The 19020-nt window shown below is 34.6% G+C and overlaps 4 protein-coding genes across 10 annotated transcripts; 2 read left to right on the top strand and 2 right to left on the bottom strand.

Annotated features, from left to right (window-relative positions):
* Positions 1 to 2166: 2166 nt before the first annotated feature.
* On the top strand, positions 2167 to 7098 carry LOC107483599 (ubiquitin-like-specific protease ESD4). The gene is made up of 9 exons (XM_016104218.3): positions 2167 to 3273; positions 3712 to 3788; positions 3871 to 3964; positions 4092 to 4190; positions 4968 to 5060; positions 5157 to 5276; positions 5954 to 6057; positions 6152 to 6224; positions 6599 to 7098. The coding sequence occupies exons 1-9, from the start codon at positions 2377 to 2379 to the stop codon at positions 6659 to 6661; spliced, it is 1620 nt and encodes a 539-aa protein (XP_015959704.1). The 5' UTR covers positions 2167 to 2376; the 3' UTR covers positions 6662 to 7098.
* A 2384-nt stretch (positions 7099 to 9482) lies between these two features.
* Positions 9483 to 12601, bottom strand: LOC107483598 (origin of replication complex subunit 5-like). 2 transcript variants are annotated; one of them, XM_016104217.3, is made up of 5 exons: positions 12410 to 12601; positions 11104 to 11969; positions 10608 to 11027; positions 9947 to 10262; positions 9483 to 9844 (listed from the first exon to the last, which is right to left on the bottom strand). In XM_016104217.3, the coding sequence occupies exons 2-5, from the start codon at positions 11940 to 11942 to the stop codon at positions 9791 to 9793; spliced, it is 1629 nt and encodes a 542-aa protein (XP_015959703.1). In that variant the 5' UTR covers positions 11943 to 11969; positions 12410 to 12601; the 3' UTR covers positions 9483 to 9790. The 2 variants fall into 2 exon arrangements, with proteins under 2 accessions (XP_015959703.1, XP_052116964.1); XM_052261004.1 differs by lacking the exon at positions 12410 to 12601 and adding an exon at positions 12153 to 12288.
* A 599-nt stretch (positions 12602 to 13200) lies between these two features.
* Positions 13201 to 16373, top strand: LOC107483597 (VAN3-binding protein). 6 transcript variants are annotated; one of them, XR_008008241.1, is made up of 5 exons: positions 13201 to 13562; positions 14617 to 14710; positions 14939 to 15360; positions 15666 to 15687; positions 15832 to 16373. XR_008008241.1 is itself a non-coding variant. In XM_052260107.1 (5 exons), the coding sequence occupies exons 4-5, from the start codon at positions 15329 to 15331 to the stop codon at positions 16214 to 16216; spliced, it is 417 nt and encodes a 138-aa protein (XP_052116067.1). In that variant the 5' UTR covers positions 13203 to 13562; positions 14159 to 14237; positions 14617 to 14710; positions 14939 to 15328; the 3' UTR covers positions 16217 to 16373. The 6 variants fall into 6 exon arrangements, 4 of the variants coding, with proteins under 4 accessions (XP_052116067.1, XP_052116069.1, XP_052116066.1 ...); XM_052260107.1 differs by lacking the exon at positions 15666 to 15687 and adding an exon at positions 14159 to 14237 and having other exon boundaries at positions 13203 to 13562; XM_052260109.1 differs by lacking the exon at positions 15666 to 15687 and adding an exon at positions 13836 to 13848 and having other exon boundaries at positions 13203 to 13562.
* Positions 16374 to 17430: 1057 nt separating this feature from the next.
* Positions 17431 to 18420, bottom strand: LOC107483596 (probable CCR4-associated factor 1 homolog 11). Its single transcript, XM_016104213.3, has one exon. The coding sequence runs from the start codon at positions 18292 to 18294 to the stop codon at positions 17455 to 17457; it is 840 nt and encodes a 279-aa protein (XP_015959699.1). The 5' UTR covers positions 18295 to 18420; the 3' UTR covers positions 17431 to 17454.
* Positions 18421 to 19020: the final 600 nt, after the last annotated feature.

The raw sequence follows: 19020 nt of genomic DNA, 5'->3' as shown, positions 1-19020 counted from the left end.
GATAAGCTTAGCTCATTAGCTCGTGGGTTGACTCGATTATATATATATATATAATTATTAATACACATATCCTATATGCATTTAATCTATATTTTTAATATTATATATATACATATGAAATAGTACTATATAATTATATATATTAATGATCTTAATTATTTAAAATTTTATATTTATTTTTTACATATAATTTTGATGTAGGACATAAAAAAAATTATAATTTATTGATAGATAACAATATATAAAATTGATCTTTTTAAATATTTTTTAAAATATAAAAGTGATAATTTAGTGATATAGAATTATAGATTATGTATTTATGTTTCTATTATTTGAGTCAACTCATGAGCTTTCGGTGAGTCGAGTTTGAGTTTAAGAAATAGGCTCGATTGTTAATGAGTCGAGCCGTGAGCCAAACTCAATTTTTGTGAGTTGAGCTTGAACTTGGTCTAGCTCGGCTCATCTCGACTCACTTCCTGCCCTAATAGTGAGATCACTAGATGTGGATAAAGATCCATTTCGACCTTGTGAAAGTAATAAAGAACTTCTTGGGCCTGAAGTACTTTACCTTAGTTCTATTGGTACACTAATGTATTTTGCTAATAATAAAAGACCAAATATAGCATTTTCAGTAAATTTGTTATCGAAATTTAGTTCTTATCCAACTAAAAAATACTGGAATTGTGTTAAACGTATATTAAGATATTTTCAAGAGTCTATTAATAAGGGTTTATTTTACTCTAATGAAACAGCATTTCAATTAATTGGATATGTAGATGCAGACTTTCATTCTGATCCACATAAAGGTGGTCACAAACAGGTTATCTATTCACGATGAAGGAACAGTTATATCTTGGCGCTCAACAAAGCAAACAATAGCTGCAGCCTCCTCAAATCATGCAGAAATATTGGCAATTTATGAAACAACTCAAGAATGTGTTTGACTTAGGTCAATCACCCAACATGTTCAAGATATGTGTGGTTTACCTTTGAAGAAAATACCAACAGTCATATACTAAGACAACTCTGCTTGCATACATCTACTAAAAGAGGGATACATCAAAAGAGATAGAACAAAGCATATTTCACCAAAATTCTTCTACTCTCATAATCTTCAACAAAGCGGTGATATAGATATTTCACAAATTCGTTCCAATGATAATTTAGCAAATTTGTTTACTAAAACACTACATACTTCAATATTTGAGAAGTTAGTATATAAGATTGGGATGCGCCAGCTAAGAGATATCAAATGATGTAATTACCAGGAGGAGTAATACGGGTCGTACTCTTTTCTTTAACTATAGTTTTTATCCCACTTTAGATTTTTTTTAGTAAAATTTTTAACGAGGCAACGTATTATACTAAGGATATCTAAGGAAAAGTGTTATAAATATATTTATTATGGATGTCCTAGATTGTAACCATAATTTATATTTTAAGTAGATAAAATCGGTTATAGATGTAACCTAGCTGAGTTATCTAGAAGTTGAATTCTTAGCTATAAATAGCCCCTCGTAATATTTTGTATACAACATCAATAATTAATCTCTTACTTTTCTTATTCTTTTTCATCTTCTTTTTCTTATCTAACCCTAATCTTTACTTTCATAACACTACTGTCATTATTAGTTTTCTCCAAAAAGAAAAAAGAAAAAATCCTAAATGGCTCCTGACAATTATTTCGAAAGACAACGAGGGCTTTAACAAAAAAAAATATCCTTTCCGATTTCTGATCTTTACTTTTATTAGATTAATTTGCCCCGCTATCAATATTTTCTATGGATATTAATGGAATAAGTCTATATGGCAGGTTAAACTGTTGATTTATCTATTAAGAACTAATTAGGGTTATTTAGTTTTTATTTTTATTTTTTATTATCTTTTTTAAATATATTAATTAAATTTATTGTATAAAATAAAAAAATATTTATAATTTTTAAATTTTTTTAATTATAAAAATTAAATAAAAAATATATTAATGATTAATGGATCACATAAATACTAACCAATTTTACAAAATTAAATAAAAAAATCGAGAAAAATATATATATATTTTTTTATTTAATGAAGATATGTTTTGGATATTCATTTCACTCAAAAGATATGTTTTGGATATTCACAAAAGAAAAAATTCAGAGTACGAAACAAACACGACATGAAACTCGAGAGTCGAGACACTCCGTACTCGTAGCACACTCGCGAGTCAACCTACGAACTATGGTATAGGGTTTTTCTTTACCCCCTAACCCTCCAAATAGGGAAAAAGAAAAAAAGGAAAACCCTGATTCCCAAAATTGCACAACAGGACATGCTGTTTGTTCAACTTATTCATCCTATTCTTCTTCTTCTTCAGTCGTTCCTTGTCATCGATCAATGGGTATCATGACCACCACTCACCGCAAGCGCACCCAAGAATGCATGAACTTCCCCCATTTTCAATCCCACCAGATTCCCCAATCTCCCATTCCCTCTATTTCTCATACTAAGCGACCTAAATTATCACCTTCTATTATACCCACACCTACACCCGCCACCCGACCCCTTTCCACCGCCACCACCGCCACTGGTAACCGGATCTCCCGGTACCCTGAGCCCAAGGGGCCCTTCCGCAGGGAGGTTCACGCTCCTTGCAGGCCCAATAAATTCGTTTTTTCGGGCTCCAGGGTTGCTAGGGTTACCGCATATTCGCAGCGGAACGACGAGCGCATTGGTGGCGACGACACCGGCGACGGCATGGGAAACTTTTTGGCGCGAAGCTACGGGATTGTGAAGCAAGCGGTGTATGATTTCACTGGGAAGGGGAAGAAGGAGGTGGTGGAATTGGACGCTGATGAGCGCGGGCAGGACGAGGCTTCGGAGGATTTGAGCGTTCGGGAGGTTGAGAATGTCGAAATTGGGGGGGAAGGGAGGTCGCTGGTGGCGGACAAGAGGTGGATTAGGAGTGATGCAGTTGTGGTTGAGGTGCCGGAGGTGGAATTCGTAGATGCTAGGGTTGGGGACGGGGGGAAGTCAACGTCGACGGTGGTGGATTCGGAGTTGACTAATAGTGGTTTGAAGATGGTGGCGAATGATGCTGCAGGGATGGGTTTGGCTGCTCTGATCCGTGAGCATGAGCAGAACCCTGAAAATGTTCATCTTTATAAGAAGTTGCTTCTGGCAGCTGGCAGAAGAGACGACAAACTCGGGTGGCTGAGCTTTGAAATTGAGCGGAACGAGAAAAAGATAGCTGGATTTGAATTGTTGCGGCCGAAGAAGGCAGAACCAGTTGAGGTGATGAACATATTGATAAAACTGATCCATTTTGTCGTTGATGCCTTTGTTTCTTACAGACTGAGAGTCTCTGAAATGGGAGTGAAATTTGGGGAGAATTTTTCATGGACTGTTTCATGTGGGAATTTACACATGAATTTAGTCCATGAAGAATTCTTCCTCATTCTTTATCCCATACCAAACTCACCATGAGTAGTAGTGTTTTGTTGTTTTTGTACTTATGTTGTCAATTTTTAGTAGAACTGTGTTTCAGTCTATGGCCTAGGTAACCTTTATAATTTCGTAGTATGACATCCTTGGGCGAGCAAGCTTTTGTGATGGAGCTAGGCCCTTAATTCTAGTGAAATGCTTATGGGCGCTTAGCGTTTGTGTTGGTTAAGGGATGAGAGCTTCTCTAAATGTTAATGTGATTTACACTATTGTTTGCATGGCTTTCAGAAAGTACCACGTGAACCATTTCTCGCACTTACAGAGGAAGAGGAAGATGAGGTTGCAAGTGCCTTTTCAGCCAACCGGTATGCTTCGATGATTATGCTATGTGTTGTCATGAAAAAGCTTAATCTGTACTCTTAGCTTGTTGTGGGCTTGTATCTGCAGAAGGAAGATCTTGGTTACACACGATGAATCCAACATTGAGATAAGTGGAGAAAAGTTTCAGTGCCTTAGGCCAGGTGCATGGTTGAACGATGAGGTGATCTTGTTTGCTTATTACTTGTTTTTCTTTTGTTGAGAGGAAAGAGACTAATTTTATACCTAACTGTATCATGATTTGATATTTTTGTGATATGAAATTTTATAGGAGTACCTTAATGTTGCAGGTGATAAATTTGTACCTTGAGTTGCTGAAAGAGAGGGAGAAAAGAGACCCACAGAGGTTTCTTAAATGCCATTTTTTCAATACATTTTTCTACAAAAAGGTATAATACATTCTAGTACAAAATAAATTTCAATCTTTAATTGACTACTGTGGACTACATTCTCTATAAGATGAGGCCATTTTATCCTCTTCGTGCATTGGTTTCTGTTGACCAAGGATTATTGTTGTCTAACTCCTGTTTCAACCCGAATTCATCTTATTCCTATATAGTTTATTGATTTATGCCAAAACCTTGATAGTTTTACACGAATATAGGTCTTGTGTTTTTAGTGTTTGTGCATGCCGTGATACTAGGGATGATTACCTCGAAACTTTCGGGCTGAGATTAATATTTGCCTTATTCACAATTGGACAGAGGTAGTCTATTTATAATATTTTAGTCAGTTCCTGGAAATAGCATCTCCGTTGCATACATCTAGTGTCCCAAAACATATGCACTGCTAATTATCGAGCACCTGAACAAAGACTTCAAATTTGACTTCTCATTAAAATTATTCAAATATGCATCACCATTTCCAGCATTTCCCCAAGGAAGAACAAATGGTTATTTGTTAATAGTTTCCTGACATTGAGACCATGGAACCCTTTGGGTGTAGCTCTTCCTTGAATCCTGTGTAAAACATGATGCTTGTGAACTGGACTGCCTTTTTTTGTTGAGGCCTGGTATTGTGATCCTTTGGGCCACTATATGCATTGTCATTACTGGAAAATCTGGCACTGAACTGGTTTGCATATGATATCCAGTTTATCTATGTTTATAATTTGTCATTTATTATGGTCAGATATTGATGCTTTTGATTTTCAATGTTAATTGCAGCTAATAAGTGGCAGGAGTGGTTATGATTTCAAATCTGTCAGAAGATGGACTAGCCAAAGGAAATTAGGATATGGTCTAATTGAATGTGATAAAGTAATTATGTTGAAAAACTAAATTTTCAGTTTCTCTATCTTACTGCAGGTTGATTTGATTTTCATGCTGGTCTCTAATCTAATTTGTTGTTACCAGATTTTTGTGCCTATACATAAAGAGATCCACTGGTGCTTGGCTATTATCAATAAGAAAGATCAGAAATTCCAGTATCTTGACTCATTGAAAGGAATGGACAACCAAGTGCTGAAAGTACTGGTAAAGTTTCAGTTTGCTCTGTGTAATTTAACTGTAAATTTCATATTCCAAGCTGCATACTGCTAATAAAAGGTATCAAATGTGAATGTAATCCAGACATGTTCATTGCTTTTATTTTTTGCGATGATTTCAACTGGTAATTTTGAACTTCTGGTTCTGCTTAAGTTTGGGTTCTGGCTTCTAGTTCTCTGTTTGTTGGAAATCTTGAGCCATCTTTATTATTCAGTACATGCATATTAGAATCTGAGTGAAATTGACATATGTTATCTTGCTCATCAAAACAAGCCTAATGTGAAGCTGGTTGTTGATGCAAACATAAATATGTTGCCTAAGATGCAGTTGGATGTGTGTAACAACGTGTTTATCTACTAGATGTGCTTGTGAGGTCAGAGATCAAATTCGTATGCAGTGCCTTAGTCAAGTAACTAACAATAAAATCAGGTGGATTGGGAGGAAATGTAAACAATTAAGCTTTGTAATTAGTTTAAATGATAAAAATGATAAATAGAATGTAGGGAAGAGATTGAGAGGTAACCAAGAAAAGTAAAGAAATGGATAGCTTATAAGTTAGAAGGTCATTACAATAGAGGTCTTGCATCATTCAAGACGGGAGAGGCAATGTTTTTTTTGTGTCTATCAGCCAAATAAGAAACTTACAAAAGATGTACATGTCCCAGGCTAGATATTATGTGGACGAGGTGAAGGACAAGACTGGTAAAGACCTAGATGTGAGTTCTTGGGAAAAAGAATTCGTTGAAGACCTTCCTGAGCAGGAGAATGGGTTTGTATTCTAATCTTCTGTGAACAGAGCATATTGACATCACTGTTTTATTTTGGTGTATTATTCTCTAAGCAGCAGTTTCTATTTTGAATAGGTATGATTGTGGGGTGTTTATGATCAAATATGCCGACTTCTATAGTAGAGGCCTGGGGCTGTGTTTTAACCAGGTAGGATGTGGCGTTCCATTTGTAGGGCTAAAACTATTTGTCTCGGTTTTGCCCGGTTTCTATTTCTTTTTTCTCTCAAGTCAATAAATAACAAACCATTTGTCTATGTTCAATAAGGACAGAAATTTAATTGCTTAAGATCTTCCAAAATTAATTGTTCAGTAGTTCTCTCTTTGTCGTCTAGTTGGTGTGCTCTGTAAATTGTCCATGGTTTGACAAAGTTGATCAAATACCAGTGTTTTCAGCACTGGAACCTACTTAAAACTTTTAATGAATGCTCATTTTGACCTCAAGAGATTGGCAGAGGATGCTTTTCTATATTTTAGAATTTCTTTCATATTATTTCAGAATTGAATTTCTCTTTCCGTTTGTAGGAACATATGCCCTACTTCCGCCAGAGGACAGCTAAGGAGATCTTGAGATTGAGAGCTGAATAAGCAAAGGAGACAGTGACTTCTCATAAGTAATCAGATGCGCTATTGCCCCCACCAAAGCTGGATTTTGTGATTCAGAAGGCCAGTAATATCTATTTTTGCAGCACATGTTGATGAAGGATTCTTCAAATTTTCCTGTGTTAATGATAGCCATTCTAGAGTTGGAGCATTTCATAGCTTGCTGACCATAAATATGGTACAAGTATCCGGGTAGAGCCTGTCTACTAGTGTAGAATGCAGTAGGATGTATATGCTATTTATACAAGTGTGAATCATTTAGTTGAAGATGAGGCATTATTTTTAAGGCTTAGGTGTTAGTCGTGTAATGGTAAATATGCTTCCCAATTTTGGATGTGGTTTTGATACTGAAGATCATCGACTTATTTGCTTCTATCAGCACCTTTTTTTGAAAAAAAAAAAAAGTATGGCTTTTTTATTCCTTTTCATATGTGAAGCGAATTCATAGGAAGAAAAGTAATCATTGTTGCGTTGGTTTTGATTATGAAAGGCTATGTGGTGCACCATTTTTAATGAGAATAGAAGACTAAGGATTGGTGTTTTAGATTTGAAGAGGTTTTGTAGACTATTTCTTGATTTTGATTATCTTGAGCCTCTGCTTATAGTATGTTAACAATCATATCTATATTTTATGAAAATTGATACCAAGGAAATTCTATATTCAAATTCAAGTAATAACATATAGATTGCTTATAATTTTGTTATGTAAGAATATTATAGTAGATATCATTCTATTGTGAAAACAAGCATATATATCTTCCTTTCAACTTGAATATTATTTCTTGCAATAGTTTTCACAATAATTAGTAAGGTGGTCTATGCTACTATAATTATTCAACTCATTTTATAATAGTTCTCACAATAATTAACAAGGTGATCTCTATAACTAAAATCTCTTAATAGTCTTAATTGTCTTCTACATTATTCAATTCATGTTTTTTAAAACATAATTCACATGCATATACACACATTAGAGGCAATATTTGAAGTCATAATGATACTGACAAATGTTAAAGAATATTAGAGTATCTTAAAAAAGTGGTGGTAAAGAGGATGAATTATAAAATGAAAGATGTTATATAAAAATATTATCAAAGATGCTTAAAAAATTAATTCACATTTAAAAAATCATCAGAAGTGATAATTGCTAGCTTAAAAAACTAACTTTTGAACAGATTCAAGTAGTCAATCAATGTTATTTTATTATATTTTAATATTTATATTTTCATTTTATCCAATGAAAATGTAATTTATTTATATTTATGAAAATAATTGATAATATAGATATATGAAGCTTTAATTTTTGAAATAGAAATTAATAAAGATATTATATTATGTGCACACACAAAAAGCATTTATTTGTATAAAATATACATTAAAATATAAAATACACATTGAGAATGAAACAATACGAGTATTTATATGTAAATATAAGGTAATTAATTTTTTATGTATATATACCATTTGTAGTAAAGATAATCTTTGATATTATATAAATAATTAGGAGTCTTAAAATGTTCATGGAATTATAATGTATATTTTTATGTGATTAAACTTTTATTATTTTAAAAAATATTTTTTCATTCATATCCATAGTTATGTATTTAAAATTATTTTATAATATTTATTAATCACTGCTATCATTTATTTGAATTCGCACACACAACGCAAGTCTTATTCTAGTTAGAATAATGTTAGGCGTAGTTTTGTGGTTAAGAAATATGATTTGCATTTTTATACGAACAAAAAACACAGCTTCCATATTACAACTTACCTACAAAAATTTTAATATTATCAAAAAGTTTACAAAAAAAATATATGAAGTTAGAATTTTTAATGCATCTTTTATGTATTATTAAAATAAAGAATAAAATGACAAATAAATTTTTGAGAATTTATATATTGGATAAATTAGTTCCTAAAGAAAAAAAGTACCAATAAAATCCTTCAAAATAATAAGTGTAAACAAGTTAGTTTAAATTAAGACTTTCTATTTTTAGGACCAATTTGAAAGTATTTTTGAGGACTTTATTGGTATTTTTTTTAGGGAGTAATTTATCCTTAAGAATTTATTTGTCAATTTACTCAAAATAAAAGATCTAAAACTTTCTATTAACAATAAATTTAACAAGTGTGTTATTCGTAAAATCCAAAATGAAAAAAAAAGGCAGTTGTTAATTCGATTTTGTTGTATTAAAGTTTTCTTTTTCACCAAAAAATTGTGTTAAAGAAACATTAGACATAGTAATCTTTGAAGAAATAAATCGACTCTAGAGAAATTTGACTTATCTATACCGCAATTGAATGTCAAAATTTATTCCTTTATAATTTCCTTTTTGACCTAATCACCACTGATGCCAACCATAATTATGTTACCCTAAATCCCCTTGTGAACGCCAATTGAGAAGCTAAGGTAATGTGGACTCATCAAGGAAAAACGAACGAGTCAAAGAATCTGTTGTTAGTAGAAGACGAAGGCGTTGTTCTTTAATATTCTAATAGCATGATAGGAATTTAGAATTTTAGGTAAACTATAGATTTTGTCTTTGTTTCTGAAAAGATTCAAAAACAGTGATAAAAATATACTTTACTCTATGATTAGGCATGAGTTTGAATAATGTTAAAATAGAGGCAATAGGGACCTTTGAATAGTTTGTAAAAAACTAAAGGCAAAACCACTTTATATGAAGCAATTCAATAGTAAGGTAAATGAACGGGCTAGCCCATCCCTCCCGCCAAAAGTTTGCCCTGCTCCGCTTAGAGAGGCGGTCCCAAATTTCTACCCCACCCCACCTAACGGCACGGGTTAGGTGGTGCGAGTTAAACGGGCTTTTTTATGATAGAGGTCTCAAATTTCTATCCCGGCCCGCTTTTTTTGGCGAGTTACGCAGGCCGAACCGATGGGTTTTGGCCCATTTGCCATCCCTAGGTGAAACTGGTCTAATTGTGCATCCCCTTTCGCATTTGATGTATTCTGTCATGAAAGAAAAATTAAAGAAAATAGTAAAGGGGGTCCAACCATCCTGCTACATTTGGTTTGAATTCAACATACTCTTCCTCAGATCAGAAAAAAATTCATAACCAAGCTTTGTGAAGCATCAATATCAAAGATCGCTAGGTTCTTTTGTACAAGTAACTTGATAAAGGGAACTTAAGGCTCCTTGCAACCTGCTTGAACATTGAACAACAATGAAAATATTGTTCTTTATATTTCAAATCTCACATAACAAAGAATTCTGTTGGAGCATTAAGCGGGAAAGTGAGGTTTACCTTCAAAGCCAAGTCTTCTGATATACTTGACCGATACCGAGTTGAGCCTTCAATTGGACAGCTTCTTCCTTTAAATATAAATTTAGCATTGCAGAGGCTGGATAGCTGCAAGAGAACATCAGACATCAGATCGCCACAGGCACCTTCAACTCCTAGTCCGAAACCATTTTGTTCTTCCTCATCGGATGGATCATCTGCCACCGATACGATACACTGAAAGATGGCTAGCAACCTCTCCAATGGGAAACTTCCAGGTCCTTTCATTAGTAGCTCCTCTTCTAGACTTTCCTTCTTTTCTGGCACCTTCTCAGAGGGCCTGGTCGCAAAAAAGAACAGAGACTACGAAGTTAAACATGCATTACTCGAAAAAGACACAGAACAAAAGCAGAGTCGTACTACGGATTGAGACCTAATTTTTTTAAATTAGGCATCAACTAACAATTCCAATCAAATACAAAATAGAGTCTTTTATAAATCCTTCATAGAAAGACAATAATAGAACAGAAAATAAGTAAACAGAAAAATACAAAGAATGGGCTTCATTCAAGGTGATAAAAATATATATACTGAAGGTTGTAACCAGAGTACTAGTCTCAGAAAATTGTGTTCATACTATTTGTTACCAGCAGGCATAATTTTGGGATTAAATCACCATACTTACTTCCTCTTTCGCTTTCGGTTATCAGAACCTCCTTTGGAATCGAAAAGTGAAGCATCAAGAGTAGCTGGGTTTCTAGAAGCAAGAAATGCTGAAATAAGGAGATATTTTGCACTAGTAGACATGTGAAAATCTAGCTTGGCAACTTCTTCACAGTGCTCCAATTTCCTTGGAGTCCCCTTCTGTGTTGTCTCTTTAGAGCTCTCGACTTTGGACAAAGGTAGAGATGAAACCTTAAATATCTCATTTAGAGAGGAGGAGACATGAAGCATTATATGACTGAATAGCCTTCTCTTCATGTCTTCATTAGGAACGATGCTTTTATCGCTTAAAGGTTCACAATATTTTTCATATAGTGGCTTGAAGGCAGTGGACAATTCATTGATCTGCCTAGTAATTCTAAAGAAAGGCCTTAGAGATACACTACAAAAGAAAAAAGTTCACTATGAGATCATGTAAAGCTGAAAATGAAAAGTGATGTAGTTTTACAATGTCTTACTCCAGAAATGAGGAATATAGCTTCGGGTTCGCTTGGTTTCTCAACAATATTTTACGAATATCAGCTTCTACATAATCAGGAAAGTATACCGGGATAGGCTCCACATATCCCATGTTAGAGTAAAAGGTATCTGGAGAAGAATTGCTGATAAAAATCAGACCCACCTCAGGCATCTTTAGCATATCATAAAGATTAAACAGCAAGGGCAATATAGTAGAGCTCTTATCCCACTCCCTAACAAGCTGAAAATTGTCGAATACCAGGTAGATCATGTTTCCAATTCCACCTCGCATCGTCTTGCTTGACATCAACTTCTCAGACTTCTCCTTTAGATTGTTTATGGCATTTGTCAATGCCTCTCGAAGAAAATTAACAAAATCCGATGGTCTCTCACAGCGCTTTGCATTTGAATAGCCATTGGCAGCACTTCTTCTATGGAGATGTAGTTGATTTAGAATAGATTCAAATAAGATACGCGGATTATAACATGTCCTGCAGCTAGAATAAACAAGTGGCCTGTTGAGATGCCTGAATAGTTGAAGAATGATACTGGTTTTTCCAGTGGAAGCACCTCCATACACAAACAAAGGAAGCATAGGAGTGTTCAATGGTCCCAAAAGGTGCACAATCTCACGAATCTGGCTATTTCTACCGGGAAAATTAGAAAGCAAGTCATCCAGGCTAACAGGTTCCCCTCCAACTAAAAGATCATTGATTGTTTGCGGTTCAAGGCTATTAACTTTAACAGACGATACATCATTTGAAGTTGATGCCCAAGATGAAGTTGAAGACCTTCTTGTTCTTCTGGGAATTTGTGGTGCTTCTTCCTCTTTATCCATGTACTTTAGGTGCTAAATACCATTAACCTGTGGTCAATGATGGAAATCATGGAATCATCAATTAGAAATTAAATTAAAAACTAAAAAACAAAAGTACATTGTATACAAGTCAATGCAAACATATCTCATCAACAAAACCCTAATCACTACACTAATCAGACACATAGAAGTATTATCAGGTGACAAGCAAATAAGGACAAAAAGATTTACTTTGAGTGATTTTGTTTCATTTTAGGGTGTTGGGTTCAGTTTTTAAGTTTTAACAAACTCATTGGTCTCTCTCTCTCTCTCTATGCAGTTCAAAGCTCAGCATTTGTTTAATTTGAAGAAAACAAGGTGTGGTGACAACAATGAGCAAAAATACAAGTACAAATTGAAGAGACCAAAGATGCAAAGCAACAGTTATAAAATCAGAGAGCGATAAAAATAAAATCAAACAAATGAAGCATCTTCTAAACATCACTTACCAGTAACAAGAAGCAACCCTCTTTCACTTGAACTGAAACGAGAAACGCTGCCGCCAAAGAAGGAACTAAAACGGACCACAATGGTAAGAGGTGGTGACCGGTGACCGGTGATGGAAGGTGCAGGCAGCACAGCCAAAATGTTGTTGGCTTGTTGCTCCCTGTGTGCCCTGTGTCCTGTGTGAGCTGTGGCATTAGTGGAGTGTTTTATGCAATGTAAAGCACTAAAGACTAACAGCTTGTTTGAAAGCATTTAGTGCTAATTTGGATTGAATTTTTTTTAATTTTAAACATATACTTTTTTTTTTTTGTGTGTGATAACTACATTCTTGACTTTTTGATTCGGGTACATTTATATTTTTAAGGATTTGAAAATAGTTATAGTTAAATACATTTAAAATTACGATTCTTTTAAAAATTTGGATATACCGATTTTTGTGTTTAATTTGTTCCATTTTAAAAATTCTCTTACATGTGCATCTATATATTGATCAGGCCAATATAACAAAAATTATATTTAATTTTTTCGTTAGCTCTACCAAACTCAAATGAACAGAAAGATTGATATGTCTAAATTTCAAAAACATTAAAGACTTAAATATATTTTTAAACTTTTAAAAATTTAAATATTTACGAGTCAAAAGATAAAAATTTATTTATTTTTTTAATTTAAATAAACAACATTTATAATATTCATATATTATATTTTATAACTCAAATATATAATAAACTTCTCATGATAAATGGTGCTTAAATTTTTTTCATCAAAATTTTAGTTCCCTTCAAATATTTTAATAGATCTTACTTTCCCTCCTAAACAAAAAAACAGGAAAGGAAACGCGAGCAATAATTGATTCATCACCTTCCTCACTACTATTAGCCTATTACTTAGAAACAGAACTCAATTCCTACCATTTTAGAATGAAAATCCTAACCCCAACCCTAGTTCAACTCCCCCAATTTCACGACATTGACTCGCGTTCTGCGTTCTTCTCTCTCGCCGTCGTGGTGTTCTTCACTGCTCTGCTCTGCTCGTGTCATGTGCTTCTACTCGCATCGTGCTCTGCTCCGCCATGTTCGATCTTCAGCTCGCGCCATTCTGAAACATTCGCTTTGCTCCGCCGTGGTGTCGTTCACATCCTCTCAAGTCTCTCAGGTATGACAAAAATTTCTCTCAAATTTTCCTTACTAGTGGTTTAATTTGGTTGAATTGTTGAAATAACAAAACTACTCCAACCGCGTTCAATTAGAAACCCTAACCCCAACCACTTTGAATTTTGATTGATGTGCGATTTACTCTTTTCTCTTCGCGTTCCTTGTCACTGCTCGCGATATACTCTTCTCTATTCGATTTCCTCGTCATTGCCTGTGTTCCTCATTGCTGGCGTCGCTGTTGACGTCTCCGTCGTGTTCGTCGCTGCTCGCCTAGCCGTTTAAATATGGTAATTAACAAATTATCCACTATTAATTATGTAATCGCATAAGTTGTATCCACTCTTGAGAGGCCAAACAATGGTAGAATTTAATTGAAGATTCAACTGATGAAGGATAGGATCAGGTAGTGTAGGTATTGGTACAAATCAGAATGTTCCGTGCCTGCATTTGTTTTTGGCTCTTCCTGAGATTGCACATGCATAGTCGCATAGATAGATACTCCTTTAATTTAAGCCATTAGTAATTGTCATTATTTAATTTAAAACATTAATTTGCGGGCATGTGATTCATCTACTACTAAATAATATGTATGGACAGATTGGGACGAGAAGTAAGCAATGTATGTTAATGGAAATTAGCCTGAAAGTGGTTCATAAAGCTAAGCTACACATTGCACGTGAGCCTCCACAACTTTGATGAACTATACACAATACAGACATGCACTGCATAACTTTGTATTTATGTTCATTATATATTATATGTGTGTTTGTGCCTTATTCATTTAGTTTAAGGGGGGAAGTCCATTTGAATTAAGTGTAATCCTGGGTACCACATCACTGCATTGTAATCTCCCCATTTAGTTAGAGGTCAGTATTTGTTTAGATATAAAAGCACATGCATTTCTAAGTTTAAATTTTCATATAGAAATCAGTGTTTTTGAGTCTTTGCTAGTTGCTACTTAGTAATAAATTTCATTGTTTTTCATGGTATCTCCAAGCACTAGTCATTTCAGTTAATTGGATGTCCTTTTGACATTAGAATTTTACTGCATGCAGATCTATGATTTGGACAGCACAGGCTTTGTAATTCTCTTGCAGTTTCATTTAAGCTCTATGATTTGGACAGCACAGGCTTTATGAATGCCAAGAGGTAGCTATTCTTTTTATTTGATGCTTTAGGATGTAAGTAAGCTATTTTTTTATGGAGGAGGAAGAGGTTGATAGATTCAGCAAAGTTCAAGAGTTTCTTGCCAAGTTCTTCAACTCTCAGTATACTTGAATTCATGTTAGTGGTCAAAACATAAATGTGGAGCCAATTGAATTGCTGCAATTGTGAAAAATGTGATGCTGTAGTGATTTTTTATTTGAATTTTGGCAGATTGTTGATATTGGCAAAACTCTGCCGTTGTTCATGGAGCTTCAAACCTTAGGTGACAGGACGTGAAGAAGCTGGCATTTGATCACATAATTCACAGTATTAAGTGAACCAGAAGCATAAGAAAAAAGCGAAGAACCATGCTCTGAAAGTGTCTTGTTTTCAATGCTATAGGTCTCATTTAATTTGAGTTGAACCTTTTGGTTATGTTGGCTGTGTGATTTCCTCAGATGGCTCTGCTAATTGAACAATTTGAATGAATGTTTGTGTATGTGTTTGTTCTTTGTCTGTTTTCAAAAGGAAAAGGATGAAGCATGAGTTAAGAAAGCGCTTGTGACACTATGTGAACTTCACAGAAGAAAAGATTGGTTTGACAAGAGAACAACTAATACAATGTTCACTGTTTGTTTCCATCCAGCACCAAGGTTTTTATTTTCTCCTTTATATTTTGTGATTGTGCGACTGTTTTGAAATTCTGATATTAGGCATAAAGATAGTTTTTGGTGTTATCGGGATCATGAAAGCATCTTTATCGTCTCAATATGAACAAGACTAAGCAGCAAAGGTAGAATTTGATTCACAGAGAGGCGATGTGTGTGATTCTCAACTGTCAGATCATTAGTGATTTGATTTTCTAATGTAACAGTATAGCTTTAAGATAATTCTATTATGGTGAAGAGATTTTATGCATCTCAATAATAAAAACTAAGCTTCATTGATATATGTGCAGGTTACTTGTGGTAGTAGCTGAGGTAATCAGTGGATACGTTGTTTTTTGCCTTCCCTTCTTATATGTTTGCATTGTTCGATCATATGCTTTGGAACCAAGGCTTTCTACTTATGATCCTTGATATAGTAAGATACCAACTAAATTCTTTCTAATCTTGAATTTGCAGATGTTGTGCTAGATATTTGCAGAGTTACCAGCATGGCCAGGGAGACAGAAGGGAGAAGAAAGAAGAAACAAGAACTCACAATGCTCAGCTGCATGCTACCATCTCAGGGGCTGCGGTGGCTTCTGCTGTGGCTTCTGCTGTGGCAGCCATCGCGGCTTCAATGGCTGCTTCATCGGTACCAAGCAAGGATGAGAGGATGGCCAAGACTGACATGGCTATGGCCTCTGCAGCCACATTGGTGGCCGCACAGTGTGTCGAGGCTGCTGAGGCAATGGGGGCCGGGAAAGATCACCTACCTTTTGTGGTTAGCTCAGCTGTCAATATCCGCTCTCATGATGATATCACTACTCTTACCACTGCAACTGCAACAAGTAGCACTCCTTGATGACGTTGTCTAGAATCAACAAGAGTATAGTTGCATTGTCAATTAGCCCCTCATAGGACAAAATATGTCTTGTGTTCATGTTGGCATGGGTAGTGTGAACTAAGAGATAGTAATGATGACCCTGATCTTAATTATTAATGTGTACAGATTTATTTAATGATTAAATGATTATACATGTTTCTTAACTTTTGTATTTTCAATGCAAAAACAATCCTTATTTTTAGCCAAAAAGACAATCCTTCAGTGGCCGCATATCTAGTTTAAAGGCAACACTTATATAGGTTACATATTTAGAAGAATAGGCAATGCTTTCACAAGTTGCATATCAAATTGATAGACAACACTTTTAACAGGTTGCAAATTCAAATAAATAGACAATCTTTTTAACGTGTTGCATATTGTAAATAATAGGCAACACTTTCAACGTGTTGCAAACTCAGAAGAAGAGGCAACACTTTTTGCTAGTGGGTGCAACGCTTTTCGCTAGTGGGTGAAGCATGACCGCTAAAGAAATAGATGTAAAGTGTTGTCTAAAATACATTTAAGAAGCATTGCTTGTGAACAAAAAAAGCGTTGCATTTACCTAAGGCAACGGCCGCATCTGCAAGCCCCCAAAAAACATTGCCTCAAGTCCCAATTAACCAGTTTAATCAATGACTTAACGGTTGAACCATTGATCCAAAAACCCAATATTTTGAACGAGTCAATTATCGATTCGGTTATGATAATTATGACTTTTAGTATATAAGTAGCATTTTTGTATTTCAATATATAACATAAAGAAGTGACTAATTACAATTATTAATAATCTAAATGCTGCAAATCTTTCTAAATAAAAAATTAATTTAATTAAAATGAAAAAGAAAATTAATTAAAAAATAATTATGTTATTTTTTATGTTTTTTATAACACAATAATCGTCTTAAAAAAATGATAAATTTTCGAGTAATTATACTTTCTTTTTTAATAAACCAAATTAGGATTAGCCAAGCATACCAGGAGGGAAAGAAAAAAGAAAAAAGTATGTTTTAATTTACTTTTAAGAAAAGGTTTTCAAAACTAAAATAACGGCAACATGTTTAATGATGGCGCAACAACGCCTCATTGTTTACACGAACCAGTTAAGCTCAATAGAATTTCTTTTGAAGCTTAGAATTTGTTTGATATGAAGTACTACTTCAAATTCGAGTTACAGTAGAAGTAAAGAACAATAATTTTATAAATCAAATAAGATAATTTTATAAACCAAATAAGATATTCACAAAGGAATTGATGTTCAAACAATCTTGCTCATCACAATTATCAGCAGTAAAATAAAGATCCCTAAGTTTGAAAAAAGTCTGAATAGTCAACAAACTATCTGAACCGGCTTGATGACTATTCCCAGCAACACGATCAACCTTCAAACTCTTCGCCAACTTCTCTAACCCACCGACATTGATTCCTCTGCAAAACTTAATCATGTGCTTCATATCATAAACACTAGACCCGAATAATTCGGAGACAACAACCTTGAAAACATCAAGATCATTGGGCAATTTCCTTCCAGTGAGAACCTTAACCATGTACCCAAAATCATAGGTACTATGGAAAGTGACCCATGTCAGATTCAGCCTACTAAACATGAATCTTGATCTCAGAAACAATCTTCTAAAGGCACCAATTGGGATCCCCTCTTCCTTAATCTGGGCAAAATCGATTCCTTGTTCTGCGAGTAACTGGATTGCGTCCGGGTTATGATGGTCGCGATCGACGTCGAAACCTTTGAAATTGAATTCCCAGACATAGTAAGAATCGGTGCCAAGGTCGGGTAAGTGGCCGGCATAATTGGAGAGGGCGAGACCCAACTGAATGAGTTTCAGGGAATCGACATTGGCCTTGACGAGTTTGTAAGTGTAGGAAGGTGGAAGCTTTGAGTAGTGGCAGTTCTTCTCCGACACATGGATGAATCCTGGGAACTCTGTGTCAAAGGCAACATGGCAGTAACAGGGAAGAATCTGTTCAAGGAGAGCGAACTCAGATTCAAGATTTGATGCCCAAACTTGACGAACCACCACGGGTTTGGTGCTACTATCCATTGATCAAGAAAAGGAGCTTTCTTTGTGGTGGTGATTTTAATGAAGTTTAGGTATTTACCTCTGACACCAGTTCGGGTATTGCTGTCAGATCTTTTGATGCTGTTCACTTTTATCCTATGAAGTTTCCCATATTATTTAGTGACATTTATAAGGGGAATTTTAGGACTATCCTACGCCCGTTCGAAAGGGGTTTGTGGGACGCCTCGTACGGACTGACAGAGTCTGATGTCGGTGCAATGGTGTATCATAGAATTAAGTTGGAGCCATCAAAGTTTTACACTTTAAAAAAAAACTTTATCACATTTCGAGAAGTGACCCATAAGCTGCAATAAATTATTGGGCTATACTTCATAGAAATTGCAGCCCAAAGTGTGAAACTCTTTAAATTTGAATTCATTGTTTGGAGGGTCCAATTCGTAGTTAACAAAAGTGTTTGTTAAATTCCTTTTTATTGTTGACCAACTTATGATAGAAAAAAAAATTGGTAAAAATTTAAAACAAAAAATGATTAAGGGTTTTGTAAGATCATAGTCCGTTAGATAGAAAAATAGACTTCCCCTTCCCATTTTCTGAAAGAAATTCCTTCACCCTTAACAATAGGGTTTTATAATATAATTTAGATTAGTTTTGAGTCAAAATTTTTGTAGTGTAATTTAGATTAGATGAATGTTTTTAGACAATTAGATTCGATCCAATCCAATTTCAAACGGTTTAAATTATATTAAA

This window comes from Arachis duranensis, chromosome 4 (assembly GCF_000817695.3).
Source record: "Arachis duranensis cultivar V14167 chromosome 4, aradu.V14167.gnm2.J7QH, whole genome shotgun sequence".
NCBI lineage: Eukaryota > Viridiplantae > Streptophyta > Magnoliopsida > Fabales > Fabaceae > Arachis > Arachis duranensis.
Note: the sequence above shows the minus strand (reverse complement) of the source record. Positions and strands in the feature narration are given on the sequence as shown.

What these genes read in the sequence shown, in the direction of transcription:
- LOC107483599 (XM_016104218.3), top strand. Translation starts at nt 2,377, where the DNA reads ATGGGTATCATGACCACCACTCACCGCAAGCGCACCCAAGAATGCATG. An exon ending in GTGCATGGTTGAACGATGAG is followed by an intron (nt 3,965 to 4,091) that starts GTGATCTTGTTT and finishes TTAATGTTGCAG; the next exon opens with GTGATAAATTTGTACCTTGA. An exon ending in CTTCCTGAGCAGGAGAATGG is followed by an intron (nt 6,058 to 6,151) that starts GTTTGTATTCTA and finishes TATTTTGAATAG; the next exon opens with GTATGATTGTGGGGTGTTTA.
- LOC107483598 (XM_016104217.3), bottom strand. Translation starts at nt 11,942, where the DNA reads ATGGATAAAGAGGAAGAAGCACCACAAATTCCCAGAAGAACAAGAAGG. An exon ending in CTATATTCCTCATTTCTGGA is followed by an intron (nt 11,028 to 11,103) that starts GTAAGACATTGT and finishes TTTCTTTTGTAG; the next exon opens with TGTATCTCTAAGGCCTTTCT. An exon ending in CAGAAGACTTGGCTTTGAAG is followed by an intron (nt 9,845 to 9,946) that starts GTAAACCTCACT and finishes ATGTTCAAGCAG; the next exon opens with GTTGCAAGGAGCCTTAAGTT.
- LOC107483597 (XM_052260106.1), top strand. Translation starts at nt 15,329, where the DNA reads ATGTTCACTGTTTGTTTCCATCCAGCACCAAG. An exon ending in TGTTTCCATCCAGCACCAAG is followed by an intron (nt 15,361 to 15,831) that starts GTTTTTATTTTC and finishes TTGAATTTGCAG; the next exon opens with ATGTTGTGCTAGATATTTGC.
- LOC107483596 (XM_016104213.3), bottom strand. Translation starts at nt 18,294, where the DNA reads ATGGATAGTAGCACCAAACCCGTGGTGGTTCGTCAAGTTTGGGCATCA.